The following is a 25,021-nucleotide window of genomic DNA, read 5'->3' on the forward strand; positions in this document are numbered from 1 at the left end:
TAGTAATCAATACACCAAAAAACCATGGTTACTACACTTTTACCAATTAATTTTCATAAGGGTAACTTCGTGTCATGCTAATTTTTCGCTTAAGTTGAATTTTTTCACATTTGAGGCGAATATCGCATTTCAGGCACATTCAGGCCACCTAATTCATCTATTTGCATCCTTGCATTTACTTTGTATGTAATCTACTTGTGTAAATCGTTAAATTCGCGTTTGGTGTTTACGCCCCCACAAGTTACCTGGTTGTCTTAAAATTGTGAGTTAATTCAACTTAAAAAATATTAGTTGACACCAATTTTTACACTTTTTTGAGTCAACTAATATTTTTAAGTTGATTGAACTCAACATTTTAAGGCAAGCAGGTAACTTCATTTTTTTAAGTAACAAAACAAATCTTTTTTTACAGTCTTTGGGCATAGTTACACAAATACAAATAAGATTCAGGTTCTTACAGATGAGAATAAATGTTAACGCATGAGTGGTTATCAATTAAACATTATTACTAGTAATGTTTTTTATTTAGCTGGGCAAGACTCTACGTTCCTGAGTTTCTCAAAGGGAGATTTGATCGTTCTGGATGATCACACAGGAGAACAGGTCATGACCTCAGGTTGGGCTCATGGCATCAATGACAGAACAAAGAAAACAGGAGATTTCCCAGCAGACTGTGTCTATGTGCTGCCCACCATTACCAGGCCAAAATATGACATTGTGGTCAGTGAGGTTTTATATCACTGTATTTATATCACTTAACCTGGTATTCCAAATTGTTCTTGGTCAAGACACATTCACCAAAAACTCCTTTAAGCAGTACTGCATATAGTAAATAATCCATTTAACCTTTAAATTTACTGTTTTTACAGAGTCTGATCACAATGTCATCAGACCAACGTAAGGAGTCTATAAGTTTGTCCCATCAAAATCTGCTGGACAGTGGAGAGAAGATTCAACCCTACACTCTAGAGGAGTTCTCCTACGATCACTTCAGGTGCTTCAACACCTACATGACCTTTCCTCATGAACAACCCATGTGTCTCGTGACATTCAAGAACCAATGAGATTCGAAGTTATTGAGGTGCCGCCATATTTAACTCTTTCCCTGCCATTGACGAGTTATCTTGTCAATTAAGAGAAACATTTGCATAAAAAAATGTGTTTCTGATGAGGTTTTATGTTAATCTGTAATACCGTGATTATCCACTAGATGGCATACTTACCTAATTTATAACAAAACTGAAGCGAAAAATAATTTACTAATTTTAAACTCTGTGTATGTTTTAATAATTGTTCTGAATCTGATCTCTAACAAAATTCCTTCACAAAAATGCAATTATTTCAGCTTTTTGCTAAAAAAAAAAAAATTTTAAGAAAAAAACACATATTTAAGAGTTTATAAGCAGATAGGATAGGATGAAATAGTTGTTTATTTTTTGTTTGAAAGCAGATGGTCTGATCTTTTATTTGATATATTTGTATGTTTATATATTTTTAGAAGAAAATTTTCCTGGAAGGCATTTTGTGAAATTTTTGTGAAAATAACGAAAAATGCAGGCAACTTTTCAAAAATTGGCTGGCGGGGAATGGGTTAACTTTAACATGCTGATATGTATGCTACTACAGATACACAACATATCAATCCCTAAATACGCTTGAATATTAATTCAGTTCAATTTTACCCCATACTGTCTCTGAAGGGTAATATACTTTTGCAAGCACAGGCGCAAACACAAAGGTTTGTTATGAACAGTTGTGCATCTTCTAATGATGCTTCTCTATTGCATAATACATTTTGGGGGTTTTCTACTGTGTACAGTACCTAGTACCTGATACTTTTTTAGTACCACTTTGGTTAAGGTTCCGTCATTGCTAAATGCAAGATTAGCTTACACTGAAGCAAACGGGTTGGTATAAGACTCCAAACACTTCCATATTTTATGTAATTGCACACATCCGTATTTGGATTCTCTATCTTTCTGTTTTCTAGACCTCCTGGCAAAAGCACACTAGGTCGTGTAATCATACCTAAAGGCAGAGGGAAGGATAAATTGTGGTGCTGTACCCGAGAACCTCTCAAACAGCCTTTGCTGAAGAAAGTCCTTAATCATGAAGAGCTCTCCCAGGACGCTTGTCAGGCCTTCACTGATATCCTCTTCCTTACAGTTAACAGTATTAAAGGGACATTCCACTTTTTTTGAAAATATGCTCATTTTCCAGCTCCTCTAGAGGTAAACATTTGATTCTTACCGTTTTGGAATCCATTCAGCTGATCTCCGGGTCTGGCGCTTGCACTTTTAGCATAGCTTAGCATAATCCATTGAATCTGATTAGACCATTAGCATCAAGCTAAAAAATAACCAAAGAGTTTCGATATTTTTCCTATTTAAAATTTAACTCTTCTGTAGTTACATTGTGTACTAAGACCAACAGAAAATTTAAAATAGCACTGCCCGAAAATAGCAGGGGACTATTTTCGGGCAGTGTGTAATATCACTACACCTGCTGCAGCCATGTTACATCAGCAAAGTCCTTGATTATTACGCCATTTTGAGAGTATAGTTCCTAGCATATCTGCCTAGAAAATCGTTCTTAGTACACAATGTCACTACAGAAGAGTCAAGTTTTAAATAGGAAAAATATCGCAACTCTTTGGTTATTTTTTTAGCGCGATGCTAATGGTCTAATCAGATTCAATGTATTGTGCTAAGCTATGCTAAAAGTGCTAGCACCAGACCCAGAGATCAGCTGAATGGATTTCAAAACGGTAAGATTCGTTTAACTCTAGGGGAGCTGGAAAATGAGCATAATTTTAAAAAAGTGGATTGTCCCTTTAACTTCATAATCAATTGAATGTCTAGCTGCAATTCACTATGTTTGAGCCTTGACTGTCCCGCACCCATTTTAAAGTACATGGGCGACTATCCCTCCAAGAGAACCCGCTCAGTCAGCGAGCTCACCGATCAGATCTTTGAGGGAGCTCTGAAGGCCGAACCACTAAAAGATGAGATCTTCTGCCAGATCATAAAGCAACTAACCGAGAATCACGTGAAGTAGGTTTTTCTTGATGTTGTATTGAAAGAGTTGATACATACAAATAAGTAGTCTGGTTAGCCTGGTTCATATTATGGTTTTATGCATGGGGTTTGCTGACAGTAGTTTTATGTATGCCATGTTCAGGTACAGTGAGGAGAAGGGTTGGGAGCTGCTCTGGTTGTGCACCGGTCTCTTCCCTCCCAGCAACATGCTCCTTGCCCACGTCCAAAAGTTCCTGCAGTCCAAGAAGCACCATCCAGTAGCCCCAGACTGCATGCAGAGACTACAGAAAGCCTTACGGTAACTTACATACATATAAACATATTACTAATTTTACATGAATTTACCTAAGGCTTAGTATTTCTTGCAGAAATGGCTCCAGGAAGTATCCACCTCACCTTGTGGAAGTGGAGGCTATTCAGCACAAAACCACCCAGATCTTTCATAAAGTCTACTTTCCGGATGACACAGACGAGGTACGAGTTACCGCATGGGATTTGATAGATGTGTGTGTGTGTGATCAGATCTTTGTATCAAAAAGGGGAATTGTTTTTCTGATACTTGGTGCTTTGAATCTGTTTAATGAATGAAAGCTTGGAGCCGGTTCATTGTTATTCTAAAACAATTAATTGGTTCAAATGTCACCTATGTTATATTCATTTTCCTATGAGACTCTCTCTCTCTCTCTCTCTCTCTCTCTTTCGATCAGTCTTTGAATCTCTCATTCTGGCTGTGTTTATTTATGCATGAGAAAGCTGTGAGACCGCCCTGTTGTGCACTGACCTCATTCGAATCCTCAATTAAGTTCAGAGTAATGTACACTGTATGAGAGAGAAAGTGTGAATAGACTGAAGTCTCTGGAGATTCATATGGGGGTGTACAGAATGCAGTACACAATGTTGAGAATGTGTAAAAATGTATAGTTTGTAGGGAAAACAAATCATAGCAGTTATGATTACTACAGAACTGTGTGTTTATATTGTCTACATCTTACAGGTAAAATGTTCAAATCTACGCTGACAGAATTTCCACCATTACTCACTATAGTGGCATCTGATCAAGTGTTTATTTTTGAAACCCACTTGTTTTTCTTCATAGGCTTTTGAGGTTGAATCAAGCACAAAAGCCAAAGATTTCTGTCTGAACATTGCTGGCAGAATGATGCTTCAATCATCGGAGGGTTTCAGCTTGTTTGTCAAAATATCTGACAAAGTGAGTATATAGGGTTGTCAATCATTGTCTCTTCAGATCCAGTAGCAGTGTTTTGACACACCAAAGGGATTCGGTTTGATTTTTCTCAGTACTGTCAGTATTTTTGGTGTTCTTATGTAGGACCTCTTATTTGATGTTTGCAGGTGATCAGTGTGCCAGAAGGAGATTTCTTCTTTGACTTTGTTAGACATCTGACAGACTGGATCAAAAAAGCCAGGACTGTAAAAGATGGTGATTGTATTAATTACAGGATGTTTATCAGCAAAGAATACGATACATGAGATATGAACTCATTTTTTGTTTTTTTGTTTTTTAGGTGCAGTGCCTTCACTGACCTATCAGGTGTTTTTCATGAAAAAACTGTGGACTAATACCGTACCAGGAAAAGATCCCATGGCTGATTCAATTTTCCATTACTTCCAGGTGAAAATCTCATTTTACTTTTGTTTGGTGAATACAGGGTCACTTTTATTTATGCCGGTACAAATGTATTTCTCTAGGAGCTCCCAAAGTACCTGCGTGGCTACCATAAGTGCTCTCTTGAGGAGGCCTTCCAGCTGGCTGCTTTAAATTACAGGGTAAGGTTTGAGGAGGACAAATCACAGCTTCTCAACCTCCCCAAGATGTTGAAAGAGCTGGTTCCTCAGGACCTCATACGACAGCTCTCACCGGATGATTGGAAACGGGTGAGTGATCAGGACCATTTGGCTCAGTCCTGGATTGGTGGGAATTGGTGTTTCTATGTAAATGCTGTGAATGTATATCTTTGTGTATGCTGCAGGCTATCATCACATACTTCAATAAACATGCAGGGAAATCTCGGGAGGAAGCAAAACTGATGTTTCTAGAAATCATTTACAATTGGCCTACTTTCGGATCTGCCTTTTTTGAAGTCAAGGCAAGTGAATGTATACATTTGTCACAAAAAAAATATACTGTCCTCCATTATTTTATGTAAAAACTGATTTGTGGTTGGTAATACAAGTATACTTTGTCTAACATTGTCCCACAGCAATCCACAGATCCAAATTTCCCAGAAGTCCTCTTGATAGCGATCAACAAGCTTGGCGTTACACTCATTGATCCCAAAACAAAGGTAGGGTTAAACACCACTCACAATGGTAAATAAAATAAAAGGGAATGTACACGGTTAGAAAAAATTTACAAAATATGTACCCACGGTGTCATTGCGGAAGTACCCTTTTAAAAGGTCCTAATATGTACTACTGTTAGCTACAGATATGTTTACATTTGAGATATTAATATCTTTGTTGTACTAATACGAACTCGTTAGGTGCAAAGATTTAAGCCTTTAAAGGGGATACTTTTTTAAGATGTCAAATAAATCTTTGGTGTACCCAGAATAGGTATGTAAAGTTTTAGCTTCAGAAAAACAGTGGTTTTCAAACTGGGGGCCAGTTTTATGACATTTTATAAAATACATTACATTATCATGAATTCTGTGTAATTAAACCTATAAAAATAAGGCTACTAACCAAAAGCACTACTTTTTTGTATAATTTAATGTTTTTTTATTAAAATGTTGAGTTTTAGAACAGTTTTTTTTCACAAATTTTCTTTGGGGGGCCGTGAAGGAATGCACCGTACACAAGGGGGGCCGCACGCTGAAAAAGTTTGTGAACCACTGGCTTAAAATATTATATAGATAATTTGTTATAACATATTAATATTGCCACTTTGTAGGTGTGAGCAAAAATGTGGCATTTTTTGGTGTGTCCTTGTAAATGTAAACGAGCTGATCCCTGTACTAAATGCCAGTGCCATGGTTGGATAGTGCAGATTAAGGGGCGGTATTATCCCCTTCTGACATCAACAGCCAAATTTCAATGACCTATTTTTTCACATTTGCAGAGAATAGTTTACCAAAACTAAGTTAGTGGGTTGATCTTTTTTACATTTTCTAGCTTGATAGAAGCACTGGGGTCCCAATTATAGCACTTAAACATGGAAAAAGTCAGATTTGATATATTTTTTTAAAATTGATTTTAAACTTGTTTGTAATTGTAACATAAAGACTGAAACAGAGGATGCTCTTTCCTCTTTTCCTTTTTGACTGAATAAAACAATAAGCTTTTATTAAAAAAAATTCTGTAAATGAGGAACCTTTTGATGTTGTTTAAATGGCATTTACCCATCTGACTATAGGACATTTTGGGAACGCATCCCTTCACCAAAATCTCGAACTGGAGTAGTGGACATACATATTTCCACATTACCATTGGTAACCTGGTCAGAGGAAGCAAGCTGCTGTGTGAAACATCACTAGTAAGTCATCCTTTAATAATACAAATTGTATTTGTAAGAATTATGTAAATTACGCTATTAAACATGTTTGTAATCATAGTTTGCTCTGTTGTTAAACAGGGATATAAGATGGATGATCTTCTCACCTCTTACATCAGTCAGATGTTGACAACTATGACCAAACAGCGCAGTTCACATGGAAACAGCAAATAGTAGAAAAAGTTTTCAATGGTGCACTGTTAAATTATGGTACAAAATACAGTACAGATCCTGCGCATGTGTTCTTTCATTACTGGAGTGTTTCATGCAGGATTTATAGAGAACTGGAATATTTATTTGATTATTACATACTGCCGATACTGCAGGCTAAACACAGTTTAACTGTGCCCTAATACAGTTGGCAATATTTAGAGCCATCGTTTTATACATGACCACATAATGAATCTTTTTAGTATTATGACTTGTTCATACCAGAGCCTTAATTGTAAATTGTGACTTTAATTTTGACCATAGCATTTTTCTTTGTCTTTTATTGTCAGTGAAGAACATGTGTAATTAAAAATTTTAATCCTGAATCCAACCTAATTTAGACGGCCTTGGTTTAAGATCATTGTTTAAATTAATTTTGTAAATTCAATGCATCAGAAAGATTTTGAAATGCTGCAATATACTCATTCTAGTCATGCATTTAGGTTATAAAAAAGCTTCATTTTTGTGATTTCTACTGAAATCATTGGCACGTAAACATCACTTTATTAGTATTTTAAAAGATTACGTTTAATCTAAAATGATTGGCTTCATTTAGCATTTAATAATTAATCTTTGTAAATTATTTGTATGCATTTTATCAATTTAAATCATCGTAATCATTTATTTTGACAAATGATTGCATCTTTTAAACTTTTGTTTCAATTATTTATTCACCTTGTTGTTCAAATATCTTGTAATTGTTTTCTTATGACATGTAAAGTGTATTGTGAAACAGTATTTTGATGAAAAATATATCTTTTACTTCAGCATATCATTATGTAAACATACGCTAAAATGAGGAAAACAAATACACCTAACTAATTATCATGAAGGTGGTAGAAAGCAGTTTGAGATGTTTTTTAATTGGTAAATACCGAACAAACGTTTTTAATGTATTGTTACCATAAAATGTTGAATTTGACGTGAGTGAATAAGAAAATGCATAAAGGTCATGTTTTTTTCTAAATGTGAGCTACCATTATTCACTTGTTTGTAAATATCTTGGAGGATTTTGTAGTTTTTAGCTGCTTGCTGAACCACTTATCAATCATGTAAACAATTATTTTAGTGGATTCACTAAACAAAACCATACATCACCAGGATCATCTTCCTTTTAATGCATGCAAAGACAAACAATTTTCAGCTTTTGTCTTGAATATGATTACAAGAAAAGTATATGGATCAAAGTCTGGATGCCTTGATTTATGATCACTTTCTTACCCAATTAGTTTCTGCCTAAGAGTAATGATTCAGGCGAAACCACGAAATTGATTTTAAAATCGAGATTTATGCACTAATATGAATGAAGAAAACATTCATTTAATCAACATGCCAAATATTTCCAGTTAACCTTGAAATACAAATCTTTTATTGATATACTTACTTAGGCTTAATGACTCAAATGATAGTATATATATAAATCCCAAATAAGGCTTTCGATCACATCCACAATGATAAAGCACAGATTTTAACATACCGGTATGTGTGCCAAAACTGACCCATTTTAAGTTAAATAACTGAACATCAGAGTTTCGGGGTTAAATATCAAGCATTCGCCTTCATCAGGTGCCTCACAGAAATGGCCCTTGGTTCTCAGAGGCACCTATGCTTAATAAAGAATACACTTCATTAATCTCTGCTTCATTTGTTGTTAACAAATTCTGGTTGTACTCACCAAACAAAAACAAGCCGTACAAGAATAAGGGATACCAGGTCAATAAGAGCCTCTGTACTCCTCTGGTATCTGAGATAGAAATGGCAAGAGACAAGGAAATTGCCAAATCATGAATGACAAAGATGAAAGCCAGGATTTGTACTGAGAGATGTGGCATTTACCAGCAGTAATAGCGCCCTCTGCAGGTCGCTAAAGATGTGGACAGAGACAGAGCGAGCACCTGCACACCAGGCACGTAAAGGTTGGTGCTGATATTTGCAGCACTCCATATAATGAAAATAATTGCTCTATTAACACATAGAAACAGAACAGCAGCATATGTGAACGGGAAAGCAGCAAGAAGCAACAAAACCGTGGACCATAGAAACGAGAAGAGCAGATTTCCAAAGTTAAACCTGGAGACAACAGAAGACAAATATTTCTGTTTAATAAAATCTTAGAAATGTTGTTTATAACTAGTTTATAAAAATGAAAATAACGTCTATTTTGCTAAAAAAAAAAAAGGATGATAAGTTGAACTTAAATTTTTTAAGTATTTACCGACCCCCCTGCAATCACGCAACAGACCACTAGGGGTCACCGTACTCCTGGTCCAATGTGTGTAGTATACATTTTCAAATGAAAAGTTAGTAAAAAAAAAAATTCAGAACTGATTAATTATTATAGTGTTAGTAAACATTTATTGATCGCAAATGATACAGGCTGAATCGATAAAGGAGATAAAAAAAAGAAAACTTAAATAAACTCAAAAATTAACACTCCTAAGTATCCTTATTTTGTTTTTATTGTTTATTTAGATCCTTGAAGCTAGAAAGTTGTATGTGTGACAGTGCGATATACAAATATACATGTTGGGTTGGGTGGCAAGAATGAGAACCGAATCCGATAGAATCAACAGACCACTAGGGGTCGCCATACTCCCGGTTAAACTGTGGAGTATACATTTTCAAATGAAAAGTTAGTAGCATTTTTCTTTCAGAACTGATTAATTGTTATATATCTCTGTTGTAATATTAGTAAACATTTATAGATCGCAAATCATACAGGCTAAATTGATATAGGAGAATAAACTCAAAAAGTAACAGTACTCCCAAGTGTCCGTTTATTTAGATCCGTGATGTTAAAAAGTTGTATGTGACACAATGCGATATACAAATATGCACGTTGGGTGGCATTGGAGACTGGAGAATGAGAACCGAATCCGATAGATGCGCTATAATCAAAGCCACGCCCACCGATAGCGAGTCACCACTACGTACTTTAAAGATGGCGGCGTGTGTTAGTGCGGAGTCTGATGTGTTTATTAGCTGCAAGTTTGTAATTTGAAGTATTGCGTTTAGGCGCTTCAGGATTTCTGTAGATCGCATAGACGTTCATGTGTCAAAAGACAGGTAGTTTGACGTGTGATCGGTCACGACGTTTGGAGATATTGATTTGTCATGCTAAAACTGACAGCTGTAAGTTAATCACCTAGCTGTTCTCGTAAACTCATGCTGTATACTTAGAAAGGACATCGGGCACGAAACCTCTAGCAAATGTGACCTTCTGTGCTGCCAACACTAGGTAGGCAGCAGGCGAGAACCTGCATTGCCACCGCGAGTTAGATCACATCCAAAGGAGCTCTTGACATTTGTTCAGGAAATAAGATTAGTTGCCACTGTCAGCAGGTGACCTGTCTGTACATGAAAACTGGCTTACATTATCTTAAACTGTTTTTTGTTTACATCAAACTGGTGATTGTCCCAATAACTGTTAAATAAAGACATTTGGTGCATTAGTTCGTAGTCTGCATTAAAGTTTTCACGTGTCTGTTTTGCAAGCCTATCAATTGCTTGCGGAGATTAGTTTTGGTGATGGTTAGTAGTCAGACTGGTGAAGTCAGTCTTGCAACAGAAAACGGCGAAACTCATTTTTAAAGAGTCTTCACTTTACTGATTTCCCCCAATACAGTTTTGTTGTAGTATAATGCTATCCCGAGCTTTAAGGAAATCCATTTCCTATGGAAATCCTTTAACGTTAGTGGAGGTTTTCAGTGGGAGTTATTGTAGTCGTGTGGGTTTTCATCAGACCGCTTTGTGTAAAGTTGCTTCGCAAGCTGAATGCGGCTTTAAACCAACAAAAGTCGCGGTTGTGACGAAGACCACGCGCTTTGAGTTTGAACAACAGAGATATCGATATGCGGGGCTGTCGGAGGAGGATCTCGAGCAGTTGGTAAGCAAACAAACTTTGTCACTTGTGAAGAGGTCAATGAACTAGATGCATACACGGGTACACCCGTTTACCAGGTTACGGTACTTGTCAGAAAAGTGATGTATTTAAATGTTTATGAATCGACCACTGGATATTTGACGTACGCCTTATGTCGTCTGAGCCATGTGCTGGGTGTGTCTACAATATTGGATATTTAGTAAATATATCGAGAAACTGGTTATAACTGATAATGTACAAAACCGAAGTGACTAGTACACACACACACACACACACACACACACACACACACACACACACACACACACAAAACGTTAACTCTTCATTTAAAGGGATAGTTCACCCAAAAATGAAAATTCTGTCATCATTTTCTCATTGTCATGTTGTTACAAACCTGTATAAATTTATTTGTTTTGATGAAAACTGACGAAGATATTTTGAGGAATATTTGTAACCAAACTGTTCATGAGCCCCATTCACTTACATAGTATTATTTTTTCCTACCATGGAAGTAAATGGGGCTCATGATCGATTTATCAAATAAAATCTTCCTTCGTGTTCAATGGAAAAAGTAAGTTTATACACGTTTGAAACAAAATTTTCATTTTTACGTGGACTATCAAACCAAACTAATATATATTTACCCTAAACTTTTAATTTGTAATCTGCCAAATAGATTTTCCTCTTACTTCCATTGTTTAACAAAAGCAGTCTGTCAATTTTTAACTGACCTTTGGTTAAGGTATAACTGTAGTTTATGCACTTGTAAATAGCTAGAAAAATGCACAAAAAAAGTATCAGTTCACCATCAGTCCCTGAAGCAATTTTACAAAGCTGTTTATTTAGTTTACATACTGCACATGCCATTCATGGTCTGTTTGTTTCTTATCACCATAGCTTGCCTTGAAAGGATCCAGTTACAGTGGGCTTCTGGAGAGACATAATATACACACCTTCAATGTTGGACATATTGTGGATAGTTTACAGTAAGATCATGCTCAATACCATATTAAAAAATAATTATTAACCATAGCGGGAATGACCACACAGTTCCGTTTCATCCTCATAGGAGAGAAGGCATCGATGTGCGCATTGTTAAAAGAGGAGAGTATAATGAGGACACAGTCAGCTGGGCAGATGCCATCATCTCTGCCGGAGGTAAAGTTTTTAATGCTTTGTATCTTGAAGCGACAATATTATGCCCATTTTTTATACGTCTCAGGTGTGCCTAGAATGTGTCTGTGAAGTTTCAGTTTTGTTATAGCATCTCCAAAAAAGTGCTGTTTTCATATCTGTATCTTAACCCTGGAGAACCCAGGAAAATCCAAAAACCCATTCATTCTATTGAACAAATTTGACCCCGTGGGTTCTCCAGGGTTAAAATGCAAATGAGCTACTGCTTTGGTTAAAAATGTATCTGATTCCTGTGAATACAGTCTGGGAAAATAGAATTTTTAGCTGGATTAGTGCTACAATGTGCTTACAAACACATTTAGAAAACTTTGGGTAAAGTTAACCAGTCAGTCAGTCAGTCAGTGGCTGTGGGCGGGTCTTTGTTTGTGTGACATCACATCAACAAGATGATCAAAACTGCATAACAAGACTGCTCTTGTTTAATGGGGATTGAAAGAGGAGTGGGTGGATTGTTTCCCATTGTAGAGTTGTCGTGTTCACACGCTGCCAACACACATGTCTAAACACCTTGTAAAAGTGGGTTTAGCGTAATGTGTATTTTAATAGTTTTATAGCGTTTATATTGGTTTTATACCATCATAAGTCAATTCATATGGCTGCTACAGCACCTTATTTTTGGTTAAATGCTGGTGGGCTCTGTTATTTATGGTTTAAGTAGCTCCGCACCTAGAAAACTTTCTGAAAATTTTTGAATTGAGATTTCCCTGCCTGAATAAGTCATAGCATTGATTTGTGACTGGAGTTGCTATAAAATATTTTTATGTATATGATATACATCCTTCTATATATAATTTTTCTATATTCCAAAACATCTGTACCATAAAACTCGTCCTGTAAATCTGTTCACATAGCTTAGTTGCATTGTGTTAGCACCACAAAGGTTGTGGGTTTGAATATTAGGGAGCACATAGTAGTATAGTATAAATGTAAAATGCATGCCTCTTAATGCATGCACTTAGGAGCTTTGGATGAAAGTGTCTAGGGCTGCAAAACGATTAATCGCGACTAATCGTTTGCAGAATAAAAGTTTTTGTTTACATCATTTGTGTGTGTGTGTGTGTGTGTGTGTGTGTGTGTGTGTGTGTAGTGTGTATAATAATTATGTATATATAAATACACATGCATTTATATTTTTTAAGAAAAAAATATTTTTCTATATTAGGAATTCATAATTCTATATAATATAAATTATACTTTTAAATATAAAAAATGTATACGCATGTAAATATTTCTTAAATATATACTTGCATCTGTGTGTATTTATATATACATAATTATTATACACAATACACACACATATATTGTAAACAAAAACTTTTATTCTGCGAACAATTCGCGATTAATCATTTTGCAAAATGCATAAATTTGCATTTGGGATGTGCCAAATGCATAAATATGAACATAACTGGAAAAGCAATGGAAACTCTTAGTGTCACCTATAAATTTGCATTACAAATGCGCAGGTTGAACAGCCTTTAACAGACTTGTTTATTTTTAGGTGACGGTACAATGCTACTAGTTGCCAGCAAAGTGTATGATAAGAGCAAGCCCGTTTTGGGGGTCAATACAGACCCAGAAAGGTACTCCAAACGAACTCCTAACTTGTTTCTTTTTAGTTTTGTAGATGTCTAATGTATACTCTTTGTATTTAAAGGTCAGAGGGTCACTTGTGTTTACCTGTGCACTACACAAATGCCTTTTCTGAGGCCTTACAGAAACTCAGGAAGGGGCAGTTCAGGTGAGTATTTCTTATTTACGTCTGCTCGTGGGCAGCAGTAATCCAATTTACTAAGTAATCCAATTTGTAATAAGTCGTTTTTTCCACACCTCTTGCAGAGGTACTTGGCAAAAGTATTTAGCGAAGAACAAAATGTCAGTTCAAATTAAATGAGTTTTGAAAATTTTATTTTATTTTTACAATACCTACGCTATTAGCTTATGTTGCTAGCTATAATAATAATTTCTTATTAGGAGAATTATTAGAGACACCTGACAAAGGACATATTCAGAGCTACTTAGCCGTGCCCATATTTGGTAACCCCCATTTCATGCTTGATAATTTTACAAGCTTTATTAACTGTGTCCTCTAGGTGGCAGTGGCGTCAGCGGATCCGGGTGTACTTGGAAGGAACCGGGATTAACCCCACTCCAGTGGACCTACACGATCTACAGTTGAGCCTCGAGCAGCACAGCAAGGCGCACCGCATCACCACAGAAAACCAGCGCGGTAGGCCACCTCTCTAATCTCTCTTTGCTTTCCCAGCCTAACATTTTTGCATGCCTCTACACTATTCTTACTGGATGAATCTCTCGAAATGTCCATGTCAACATTGTAAAAGTGGACTACTTAATCTAAACAGGTCTCAAACACGACAGTCCCGAGGGTCCTCACCTGCTCCCCGTCCGAGGCCTGAATGAGATTTTCATTGGGGAGTCACTTTCATCCAGGTACTTTGATGATGTGGAACGGTTGTGGAGCCTACCACTTTCCTCCTTGCATCCCCCCCATCTGCCCTTACATGTTAATATCTTTTTGCCACAGGGTGAAGTATAAATCCTTCAAACCCCATCTTACCCTCTCGCTTCATAGGGCTTCATACTATGAAATCTCTATTGATGACGGGCCGTGGGAGAAGCAGAAGAGCTCAGGACTTAGCATTTGCACTGGAACCGGATCTAAAGCATGGTACGTCAGAGAAATGTTAAACTTATTCCAGCATACCGCTTCTCATCAAGCCTGGTTTAAACCCGTTTTTTTTATGTATAGTGATGTCCAAAATGCTTTGGAAACACAATTGGAAACTACTGTTTGCTCGGGTAACCTAATAATTCTTGTTTCTTCATGTAGGTCCTACAATATTAATAAACTTGTGGAGCAGGCCGTGGAAGATGTTCTTAGAATAGGTATATGAAATATGAAAAAAGTTGTGATTTGATATTGTTATCTTGTGCATTAAAAAATAGTGTATTTGAAACTCACTGTAGTTTAAATCACAAGTGCAATATTATTGTCTTTTATTTTAGGTATATCAAAAACGGGTGTGAATCTTCCAATAAATCGAGAGTTTATTGAGAGTGGTGAGTAAACATAATGTTTACTTGGTAGCATTGGAGATTATTTTTTTTATTTTGAGTATTTTTAAAGTGTCATGTCTTGTGTTCAGTCACTGCAGCATACAATGAGTCTCTGATCTTCAGCCCAGAAGAAGACAAACTTTTCTTCAGTATTAGAGAGCCCATAGTCAACAGAGTGTTTTCCAGTAGCCAGCAAAGAGGATTTGCAAACAAGTAATGATTGATTTTATTATTTATAATAGTTTTATAGTAGTTGAACTAATCGTACTGTAAACTGAGTGAGTATTAATAACAAGTTCCTGTTTTTGTGGATAGGGTTTCTGTCCGCTCGAGGTGTTGGGATGCCTGCATGGTGGTTGATGGCGGAACGTCATTTGAATTTAATGATGGTGCCGTTGCTACAATCTGCTTAAATGAGGAGGACCTTTTGCGAACTGTCATTCTGGATTAAATCCCCCTGGTGCATCTTGCTATCGCTCGATGAGCTTGTGTATTTATTGAGAACGGAGCACAATTTTGAGATGGACAGAAATATAGAACTGACAATGGGTTTGTTTTTGACTCCGACAGTTTTTTAATGGATAATGGCGTGGTTTGCAGGTGAGATGTATTTTTCTTGTTCCAGACATTCTGGTATGGATCTACAGTGTCCGTCAAGATTTTCCACTTACTTGAATTTCCTTCTTGGTGGCAAATTTTTAAATATTTTTTCTAGATCTACAAACACTAGATTGAGTGCCATGTGAAACAGTCTAGTCCTAGTTTTCTCCAGACAATGATATTCAGGCATATAAAAGTGGTAAAGCACAATGGTTTATTTTGCATTAATGCTTAAGCACTAATATGGGAGGGAGGCTATTTATTATGAAGCAACGAGTACATATAAAGTCACATTTTCAGATAAAGCCAATGCTTTCTGAAACAGCAGCTTAAAGCATTGTACCGGAGATGGCTAAAACATTTAGTAGGTTAAGCATTAAAATGTTGTGTCTGCATTATGTAGTTTGCTGGAAAATTTGAGTTTGGGGTGTAACAGTTCTGTTTTAATCCATGAATTACAAAAAAAGACACAAAAATAGATTTAAATAAAAATGCAATACATTTATTTACAATTCAAACTATGTAATTCATAAAAACATTTTTCTTGACAACCAAGATTTACAACATTCAGGTTTTCCTATGTAACTGGTCAGGAATATGGAATAAAGTTTCACATTATTTTCTCTATCGTGTTTTCTTTTTAAACCTGGTGTAATGCAGTTGTGTTGCCACATATGAATTCTAGGACAGTATAAAATTCAACCATAAAATCCATTTTCTTAATAAGCAGACCAAAATGGCACAAACACTTGATCCTGTCAAGAGGATTTCTTTTAAAGCAACACACATCATGTAAAAAAATTACCACTTACAAAAGTCAAGACATTACAGCTAAAATATCTAAAATTTAAATGTGTGGCCACATTCCACCATTAGGATATAAAAATGTCATTCACACTGTAGTTGTCTGTGCACCATTTTTTGTTAGAAATTAAACGACCTTAACCACAATGTAAATAACACTTGATTCAAGATTGTCAGGAACTTCAACACTATTGCTGTCTTTAAAAAGTATTAAAATAACAAAGGAGTGAATTACCAATGATAATTAATTACAATAACATTCCTTGAGACAAGTAAGAGATCATCACAAAAAATGACTTGTTTTACCCTGCAATTATCTTGGAATAAAAACCTCAATGTTTGTATTTAAGCCGGCAGTGCATTCCCCAAAGAGTGCGATCCTTCCTTGTAGCCACAGTTGGACGTGCCACAGTAGAGAAAGCCTGCGTGTTGATCTGTATGTGTGGAAGACTTTTACTAAGAATGGGCAGATAGCCGTCCTGTATTAGTCCAAAGACCTCCAGGGTCTGCAAATCTGGAAACTTTTCAAAGTCACTGAGAGATGGAGAGAAAACAATTTAGTGATTGTTTGCAGAAAGTAACTAATGTGATTATGGTTTTCTGAATTCAACAATGTCTTACATGAGAGATGCTGGGTGAATCAAATAACAGCGGCTCAGTGCCAGATGTCTAAGAGAGGAGAGCTGCTGCAGAACCGGAAAACTGTCTGCTGTCATAAGCACGCTGTCGCTACAATGATAAAACAAGAAGTTAACAACGTGAAATTGTTCTTACTGTTTCATTCACTAACACCATTGCAATGAATTCATTATCTTACCTTATATCTAGGTTTGTGAGGTTTGGGCATCTTTCTACTATAGCCTTGACATCTTAAAAAAAAAGAAAATTAAAATTATTTTTCTATTAAATGTTGAAAGGAAAATTAACATTTATGCATTTAATTTAAGGTGACTTACAGCGCACCCAGAGTACAGTTTAAAGTGTACATTTTGTAAGCGATCTTTTATCTAGTCTTTGGCCTGTATCAAATGTCCTTGTTATTTTTAGTCAACCAGCGGATGTACTGTATAGTCACATTAAAGGCACACAATGTGTGTGGTTCGTCATTTCAAAATGTGTGTGTGTTGCGTCAAGTGAACCTATGTGCATCACATGTTATGTCAAAATAAATGCCTGCTGCAGATGCATCTAAAGGGTTTATGATAAGAGAGTCACTTGTGTTTGCCAGATACTCGCATAATCTCATGCGTAATCAGAGTTTACCGTTTTGCAAGTATTTAGTGAACGTCTCTTTTATCATAAACGTTTTGATGCGTGTGCAGCAGCCACTGATTTTGACAAGACGCGTGATGCATCCAACTAGGATGTAACACAGCTGATGTTTCCTCACCATCTGTGCTGAGGTTCTGTCTGTAACCACTAATGTTGAGTTGAGTGACACTGGAGGGAACGTTGCTCGAAACGGCCTGAACATGGAGAGAACTGAAGTCACACCACGACACATTTATTTCTTCAAGTCTGTAAAAGAAAAGTAAAATCAGATTAACTTATTTTCAATTACGGTATCTTCAACAAAATCTCTGTTGCAAATGTTAATGTCTTACCGACTGCATGATTTTAGCATTTTAGCCAGAGATTCAGGGGAGAAACCAGAACAACCACACAAGTTCAACCGGACAAGCTCAGTATTTTGAGCTAGAGAGCTGTAAAACAGCAGGATAGGTTATTATTATAATACATCCATTGAAAGTAATATATCTGTAGATCAATGTTTGTTTTAAACACCAGAATTTGAATCATCAATCTTACTGCTTCAACAGCATTATATAAAAGTATTTGATAATCGATAAACTTAGAGACGATCACTTACTGAAGAATGCTGTCAGAGAGCACCAATCCCTCAAGACTCATATTATGCAGATGTCTGCAGCGAGATGTGATTTGTTCAAGAACTGAGGTCTCTACGGTGCAGCTTGATAAATCCATATGTTGGACACGAAGTGGTCTGTAATACAGATATCATTTAATAAATTACAGAAATGTTTAATGGAAGAACTCACATGGCACTGTTAAAACATGCATTACTCACTTTGTATTTTTAAAACCAGGTTGGCCGATGCAGGTGTGTGGACAGCGCAGTCTCAAGACTCCAGCTGAGAACACCTGTCCAAGCTCACCATCTAACTGAGCTTTTCCTACCAAGTCCACACTATGCCACAAGGACTCATCGAACCTGCAAGCGCAACATGTTCACTGTACTGCAGATATCTTTATAACAAATCTAAAAACATTGCTAGGTAATCTAGCTTTACATGAATCCTAAAAGTTTTTTTTGTAGTTGGGGATATTTAAAACTTACGCAAGACGATGCCAGCGCTTGCAGACCCGAGACGTCCTGAGAAGATCTTGCAGTGAGAGGTGAGACAGGATCCCCAGCAGCAGCTCATCGGGCAGACTGTCCCAACACAAGCCTGCTAAAGGAAAAGCAAAAATATAAGCGCTTCAATGGCTAAGCACTTATCTACATTTATACTATAAAGTATAGTCAAAAATGTGTATTTTTAATGAAATCATGTCAAAAAGCTCCATGCAACAAAAAGCATGTAAGAAACAACTGAGATTTCTCAGTATGCATCAGATAAAATACTTTATAAGGTTGAAATTTAAATAAAAATACTGGAAAACTGTGAGCCAACCAGCACTTTGAACATAAGTGTGGCAATATCTGTTTAACATTGCCCGAGTAAATTATTACCACACTGTTGTTAGTGTGACATACATGAACGAACATACAGGTCACATATCAATGAAAACACGGCAGATGTAGTATGAACACATTTTTTGCATACTGCACTCCCAAATTGTGTATAAATGAACTTCAATGGGTTTTTTTTATTATGTACTTCATCAAATTTAGTACAAACTATCACTGTATGCTTCAGAGGGGAATATGGACCAAAAATGCATGCCTGCACCCTAATCTTTTTATATTATGGTTCCTACCTCCTAGACAACACTGACAAGACTAGTTTTGGTATTTCGATATAGTTAGGTATTGGTTATGCAAAAGTATAAGGTAATGCAGTATATAAAGCTATCAATTTGGATAAAAGCATCTGTGAAACACTAAAAACAGACATTCCTATAAGACAAACCTGATGTTTCTCTCCTTTTCCTGGGACGTCTTCCCAAAACAAACACATTTTCATCGTTTTCCTTCCCTTTTACACAAATCAGGGGCTTTTTGTGTGGGGGTGACCACTGTTGAATGAGCTCGTGTGGGGTGTTTTCAGTATCGAGACCCCCGCTGCAGGAGGGCCTGCGTTTCAATTTACTTCTCACAGATCGGCACGAGGATCCCTCCAAATTATCACCGAGACATGGGAGCTCTTTAAGTGTCCTAAATGAAGAAAAACATTAAACATCAAATATGTATCTTGTGGTTTAAGACAACAGCCTAGTACTATGGGAAAATAAAATGTGAATTTGTTTCACTGAGCCTTCAAAACCTAAGGTTACCCATTAACGTTAACGTAAGTTACACTGTTGTGTAGTCTAACACAAAGCCTAACACAATTGTAGCCTAATATTATACAATTCAATGCACCATATACAACATTTAGGAATCCACAAACACCATTAAACTGTAACTAAATTATAATTTCTTTGCCATCCAACTAAAATTAAACTACAGTTATTAAAGTCAGCGTTGCCCGCCATTTGTCTCGTGCCAGATCTCACATCGCACAAAGTTTTCAAACTTGCATAACTTACTTTTTAAAAACAAAAACAGTTTATTAACTACTCAAATCATCGAGATAGCTGTAAGTGGTTCGCAGAAAATAAATGCATAGCTAAAAAAAATAACTCAAGGCAGAAGAGGAACGATGGCGCGCGCCAATAACAAATTTGTTCATCAGAATCTTTTATGCCATCGCGCGGGTCTGTGCAAGTGTGCATAAGCGATCCATGCTAACGTTTTAACAAATAAGTGATGGCCTTTTAATACTTGTTATGCTTTTAAAATCTTCACATAGTTTAATATAATGACATACACTAAAGTGGAGGGAGAATGCAATCGTTGGTTTAGGCAGCCCACAGATCACCAAAATTCAGAACAAAAAGCGCAATAAAGACACACGTAATAACATTCAAAGTTTAGTGAGATAAAACAGCTCATTACCTTTCACTTGACATCCTCTTGTCTGCTATTAAGTGGTCAATGCAACGAACGTTTTGATCCAGCAATGCTACAGATTGTTGCAGACAGCATTTAAAGTTGCCTCTCTACCGCCCGTATCGCAGCGAGATCCAATGTGATTCACCGGATTCCGGAAGTGACGTATTGATGCGCGCTACCACATGCAGCTCTGCGCTTACCACGCGGAGTAAGACATAAAAGTATCGCGAGAACTGATCTTTCCAGTCGCACTCGCGGTATTTTGTTGTCATAGGCCGATCGGTCTGCGCAGTTTCACATGAACCAACATACATTCCGCCCTCTTCTGTGGAGGTGTTACACCAAAAAAGTTCCCCAATGCTCAGTAAGTGTGAAACATTAGGCAGGATTCAAACCATTGAACTGGAAATAATCAGAAAACGGAGTTAGCTAATCACAGTGCAGCTTTGTTTTATTTTCACGAACTGGATCTAAAGTCGGATACTTATCTAACATTTTTGACGTATCCATACTTGGAACTTTCACCTGTGTTCAGCAAAAGGAAAAAATTAAGGGTCAAAACGAGTATATCTGCCTTTGTTGCTTTTTTTGATCTCAGAAAACACACAAGAAAAAACAATAAATAGCAACCAACAAAGTAGCACGACAAAATAAAAATGCCCAATTAGAACAAACATTCAGATATATCAACAGATATATTCAACAGTAATTATTAAATGAAAATATTAACAAAAATCTAACATGTTGTTACATGTTGTGGGTAAAGGGTTCAGTATTTCCCAGTCTCATTTCCTGCATCCACTGTTCCACAGTCTTTCCAGAGGCTTCCGAACAAAAGTGGACACCACGAAACTGGCTATGACCAAACTATTTTGTCTTCGGCTTGCCACACTTTTGACAAACATACTGTTCACGCGGCCGTTTAACTGGAAACCCTTGTTGGGCTGCTTTCCTTTGTCTCCAAGCTGTTGTCTTGGGGACCCGGAGATTAGTATGTTTGATAGGAGGAATTTTCTGCAGGTGGGCTGCATTGGGAGTCCCCTGGACTACATGAGGCTGGGTCTGAACACACTGGACCTGTCCAAAAGCATCCACCTCCTGTTGAGTTATATGTCCATGGTGAAGGGCTCCTGATCATTATGCAGAACTGAATTTAGGGCCATGGAGGCTGTAGTATTCACATCATTAATGACTGTATGTTCCTTCATCTCTTTCATGACCATAATAACATGGCCATAACCAGGAACACCATCAGGTCCAAGATGCTTCTACACATTGGAAAAGCAAAACATTAAAAAACTAGAAAACATCTAATGGTGAGAAGTGCATAAGAAGAGTTAATGGTTACATTTACATTTATGCATTTATCCAAATGCACATTTTAATCATTTTGTCTATGTGCCTCACCCAAAACCTTTATCTGTGACTGAAAAGCCCACAATGCCATATAATACAAAACAACTTGTTTGTTTAATAAAGTAAACAAAACATACATGATATTCCTGTGAGATGCCTGGTGAGAGAAGGTGTTCTGTGTCCTTTATGGGCCCAGATGTGGAAGACACGATTAGATCTGGCTTAGATCTTTCTGTCAAGGAACTTTGCAGATGGGAAAGAGGCTAAGATCCAAAAATTCAAGAGACTTGCAGTCATCAAACCCTAAATCCTCAAAGTCGTCATTTTCCAGGTCCACATACATGTCATCATCACTTTCTCCTTCATCTGGGGCATCAGGATCCATATTGTGGTTGACCTCCAGCACTGTTGTTTTGTGAGTACAGGTACTCCACCCCTATGAGCTCACAAACAGTATAACATCTAAATCAAGGCACCTGTATTTGTATGGTGCTTATGTTTCGTGCATAGTTTAACTGTTTTTCTCAGCTAACATTACCAAGAATGGCCCTTTTGCGTTATAACAAATAAAGGTCACTTAATATGCGAAATTCACTTAACAATATGTTGCTTGAACATAATTGTGTGTCACCCGTGTGTGTACACCACCCCTATAATGATAAAAATAAGCAAATACAGTAAAAATCTGACACCATGACAAATATATAGTAACAGTGTACTCTGGGCAGGTGTGACCTTCACCCAGGTTACAGCCTAGAAACATCTGGCTCAGACGGTTTATGTCCTTCATCAGCCGACTGGAAAAGTAGGTGTCCTTTCTACTGCTGCGTTTAGTGAAAGCAGCTGCGCATGCTTCATTCCACTGCACTAATTCTTCTATCAGGTACATCTGGAAGTTTAAAGGGAAACTTCACCCATTTGCATTAAGCTTTGTATCGTTGGAACCAGTCATGTTTTTAAATGGTCGTGCATCATTCCCTCAGTTTCCCCTGAGAGGGGAGAAATACTAATTTCAGTGAGGCACTTCATTCTTTCAATGATGTAAAAATCGTCATTAAATTATTTCAAAGCAAAAACTGATTCATTATTATAGTTATATAATACTTCACGCATGTGGACATTCCTATGAAATCCTTTACTATTATCCAGACAGAGGATTGTGTATAGCAGATATCACAACGGTACAAAAACAAAAAGTTACAAGCAAAGAAGTAATGTTACTAGTGACCGCCGAAATATGCTTACATAAAATGAGTAGTATGTCTGAATTGGGTGATTTATTACATTGTTACTTACTTTTTAGCAACACCTGAGTAATTTATGTTAGTGCGTCACAGGTCAAATAATCAAAAAAATGAAACAAACGCACTCCGTCCGAGGTGCAAGTCAAAAAGAATACATCCAAATATATAGCACAAAATATTGACTGCACACTCACTTGCAAAATAATTTAAATTTTACTGTAACCAACGTTTCGGCAAATAGCCTTCGTCAAGGTATGTGTTCGCTCAAGGTAAGACGAGCTTAAATACAACCATACACAAGTGCATACAATTATTCTTAATTTGAAACAATCAGTTAATCAAGCTAAAAACTACAGGATCTATTACAAAAACATGCTAAGTGTAAACCCAAGAAAGACAATAATATGTAAACATCACCAAACATGAAATACAAAGCACACTCATAAAAAACAGCTCAGATCAAAATCAACATTTAGACCATAAGGAAGAAGCTTTTCTTGGGTTTACACTTATGTCTTTGTAATAGATCCTGTAGTTTTTAGCTTGATTAACTGATTGTTTCAAATTAAGAATAATTGTATGCACCTGTGTATGGCTGTATTTAAGCCCGTCTTACCTTGAGCAAACACATACCTTGACGAAGGCTATTTGCCGAAACGTTGGTTACAATAAAATTTAAATTATTTTGCAAGTGAGTGTGCAGTCAATATTTTGTGCTATATAGTGCGTCACAGGTCAACATACGGAGGTCACAAACAATAAAAACATGGCGTACAAAAAAAAACAAAAAACATGGCGTACGTACTAGAATGGCCGTACTTAATAGCTCGAAGGCTGCAGCCTCGGAGGTCGCATTTCTAGTCTAAATACGTCTTATTTCAAAATATTAACAACATATAAAGTTGACTGTTATTCTTAGTTAATCGTAAATTGTTGTAATATGCTTATGCCTTGCGAATGTAATGCTTAGTTAACTTAAATAAACCAGGCTTGATGACATATTCATCCTGCATATGGGACCCCCGCATGCTGCAGCCTGTGGATTGAGAAACGGACTATGTTCGGGTTATGTTCATACACATATTTACGCCAAGATACCGCGAGAGCGATTCGAGAAATCATACAGAGAAGTCTAATTTCGAATCGCTCTCGCGGTATCTTGACGTCATCCGCTTGTCAGTTCTTGCAACGCAGCGTAAACTCGAACAAGTTTAATGATTTAACGAGTAATAAAACACAAGATAATCACTTGGCCCTACCTGCCGGCTTAACAATACAACTTGCATTAAGTTACTGTTGATGTACATGATTCAGGGGCGTAGCAACCGGGGGGGACGGGGGGTCACGACCCCCCCACTTTTACTGTGCGTTCACAAGGCCACCAAGCATCAAAGTGGCCAGAAGTCATACATTTTTAATGAGAGACGGAGGCGAGCTCCGGCGAGCAACAGCGCAGTGCGTCATGTACAGTGTTCTCTGATTTGTTACTTAGATTTGAGTGAACTAACATTCAGCCAATCACAGAGCGTGTCTGCATGAGCTTCAAATCTCTTGTTGCTCTTGTGAAGTTTCGTTTGTTCATTTACTTTTGCTATTACGCCGTCTGGGATAAAATGCACCCCAGAAAAAAAGCAAAGGACGATTAGCCTACATAATTTTTTCAAACACACGTTAGATAATGTTGCAGTATGTCGTGATGACACAAATCACGAGATAAAGTTTTCATGTTATGATTTAACCTACTGTAGTTAAAATACACTATGGAGTCGGACCTCCTCACGCTGCAGGATTCAGCGTGGGTTGCACAGATTAAAATAAGCAGAGTTTAGAGCTAAAATATGGTTTGTTTATCTCAGTTTAATTTTAATTCGAGTTGTGTTGCACCACTTACATTTAAACACAGCTTACAAACCTTATAATATA

At 36.9% G+C, this 25,021-nt stretch overlaps 3 protein-coding genes across 5 annotated transcripts in view; 2 read left to right on the forward strand and 1 right to left on the reverse strand.

Annotated features, from left to right (window-relative positions):
* Positions 1-8,040, forward strand: part of myo7ab (myosin VIIAb) — a 36,549-nt gene extending 28,509 nt beyond the window's left edge. The window contains exons 35-48 of the mRNA XM_065286871.1: positions 530-720; positions 870-994; positions 1,991-2,148; positions 2,900-3,053; positions 3,181-3,336; positions 3,407-3,512; positions 4,135-4,248; positions 4,392-4,479; positions 4,565-4,671; positions 4,749-4,934; positions 5,030-5,146; positions 5,261-5,344; positions 6,415-6,534; positions 6,634-8,040. Coding sequence (XP_065142943.1) covers positions 530-720; positions 870-994; positions 1,991-2,148; positions 2,900-3,053; positions 3,181-3,336; positions 3,407-3,512; positions 4,135-4,248; positions 4,392-4,479; positions 4,565-4,671; positions 4,749-4,934; positions 5,030-5,146; positions 5,261-5,344; positions 6,415-6,534; positions 6,634-6,726 — 1,799 coding nt within the window. The 3' untranslated portion in view covers positions 6,727-8,040. The remainder of the gene's footprint in view (positions 1-529; positions 721-869; positions 995-1,990; positions 2,149-2,899; positions 3,054-3,180; positions 3,337-3,406; positions 3,513-4,134; positions 4,249-4,391; positions 4,480-4,564; positions 4,672-4,748; positions 4,935-5,029; positions 5,147-5,260; positions 5,345-6,414; positions 6,535-6,633) is intronic.
* A 1,650-nt stretch (positions 8,041-9,690) lies between these two features.
* Positions 9,691-16,139, forward strand: nadk2 (NAD kinase 2, mitochondrial). 2 transcript variants are annotated; one of them, XM_065286872.1, is made up of 12 exons: positions 9,691-10,648; positions 11,543-11,631; positions 11,715-11,803; positions 13,338-13,419; positions 13,494-13,577; positions 13,930-14,066; positions 14,200-14,287; positions 14,382-14,525; positions 14,688-14,743; positions 14,864-14,917; positions 15,004-15,127; positions 15,230-16,139. In XM_065286872.1, the coding sequence occupies exons 1-12, from the start codon at positions 10,403-10,405 to the stop codon at positions 15,363-15,365; spliced, it is 1,329 nt and encodes a 442-aa protein (XP_065142944.1). In that variant the 5' UTR covers positions 9,691-10,402; the 3' UTR covers positions 15,366-16,139. The 2 variants fall into 2 exon arrangements, with proteins under 2 accessions (XP_065142944.1, XP_065142945.1); XM_065286873.1 differs by having other exon boundaries at positions 14,430-14,525.
* A 384-nt stretch (positions 16,140-16,523) lies between these two features.
* Positions 16,524-23,304, reverse strand: skp2 (S-phase kinase-associated protein 2, E3 ubiquitin protein ligase). Of its 2 annotated transcripts, none has more exons than XM_065286877.2 (11): positions 21,992-23,304; positions 20,502-21,766; positions 19,474-19,718; positions 18,678-18,789; positions 18,408-18,551; positions 18,189-18,323; positions 17,923-18,021; positions 17,709-17,836; positions 17,136-17,187; positions 16,940-17,047; positions 16,524-16,852 (listed from the first exon to the last, which is right to left on the reverse strand). In XM_065286877.2, exons 2-11 carry the CDS (start codon positions 20,513-20,515, stop codon positions 16,651-16,653), a joined length of 1,239 nt encoding a protein of 412 aa, XP_065142949.1. In that variant the 5' UTR covers positions 20,516-21,766; positions 21,992-23,304; the 3' UTR covers positions 16,524-16,650. The 2 variants fall into 2 exon arrangements, with proteins under 2 accessions (XP_065142949.1, XP_065142946.1); XM_065286874.2 differs by having other exon boundaries at positions 18,678-18,792.
* Positions 23,305-25,021: the final 1,717 nt, after the last annotated feature.

This window comes from Paramisgurnus dabryanus, chromosome 18 (assembly GCF_030506205.2).
Source record: "Paramisgurnus dabryanus chromosome 18, PD_genome_1.1, whole genome shotgun sequence".
In the NCBI taxonomy this organism is placed as follows: Eukaryota; Metazoa; Chordata; class Actinopteri; order Cypriniformes; family Cobitidae; genus Paramisgurnus; species Paramisgurnus dabryanus.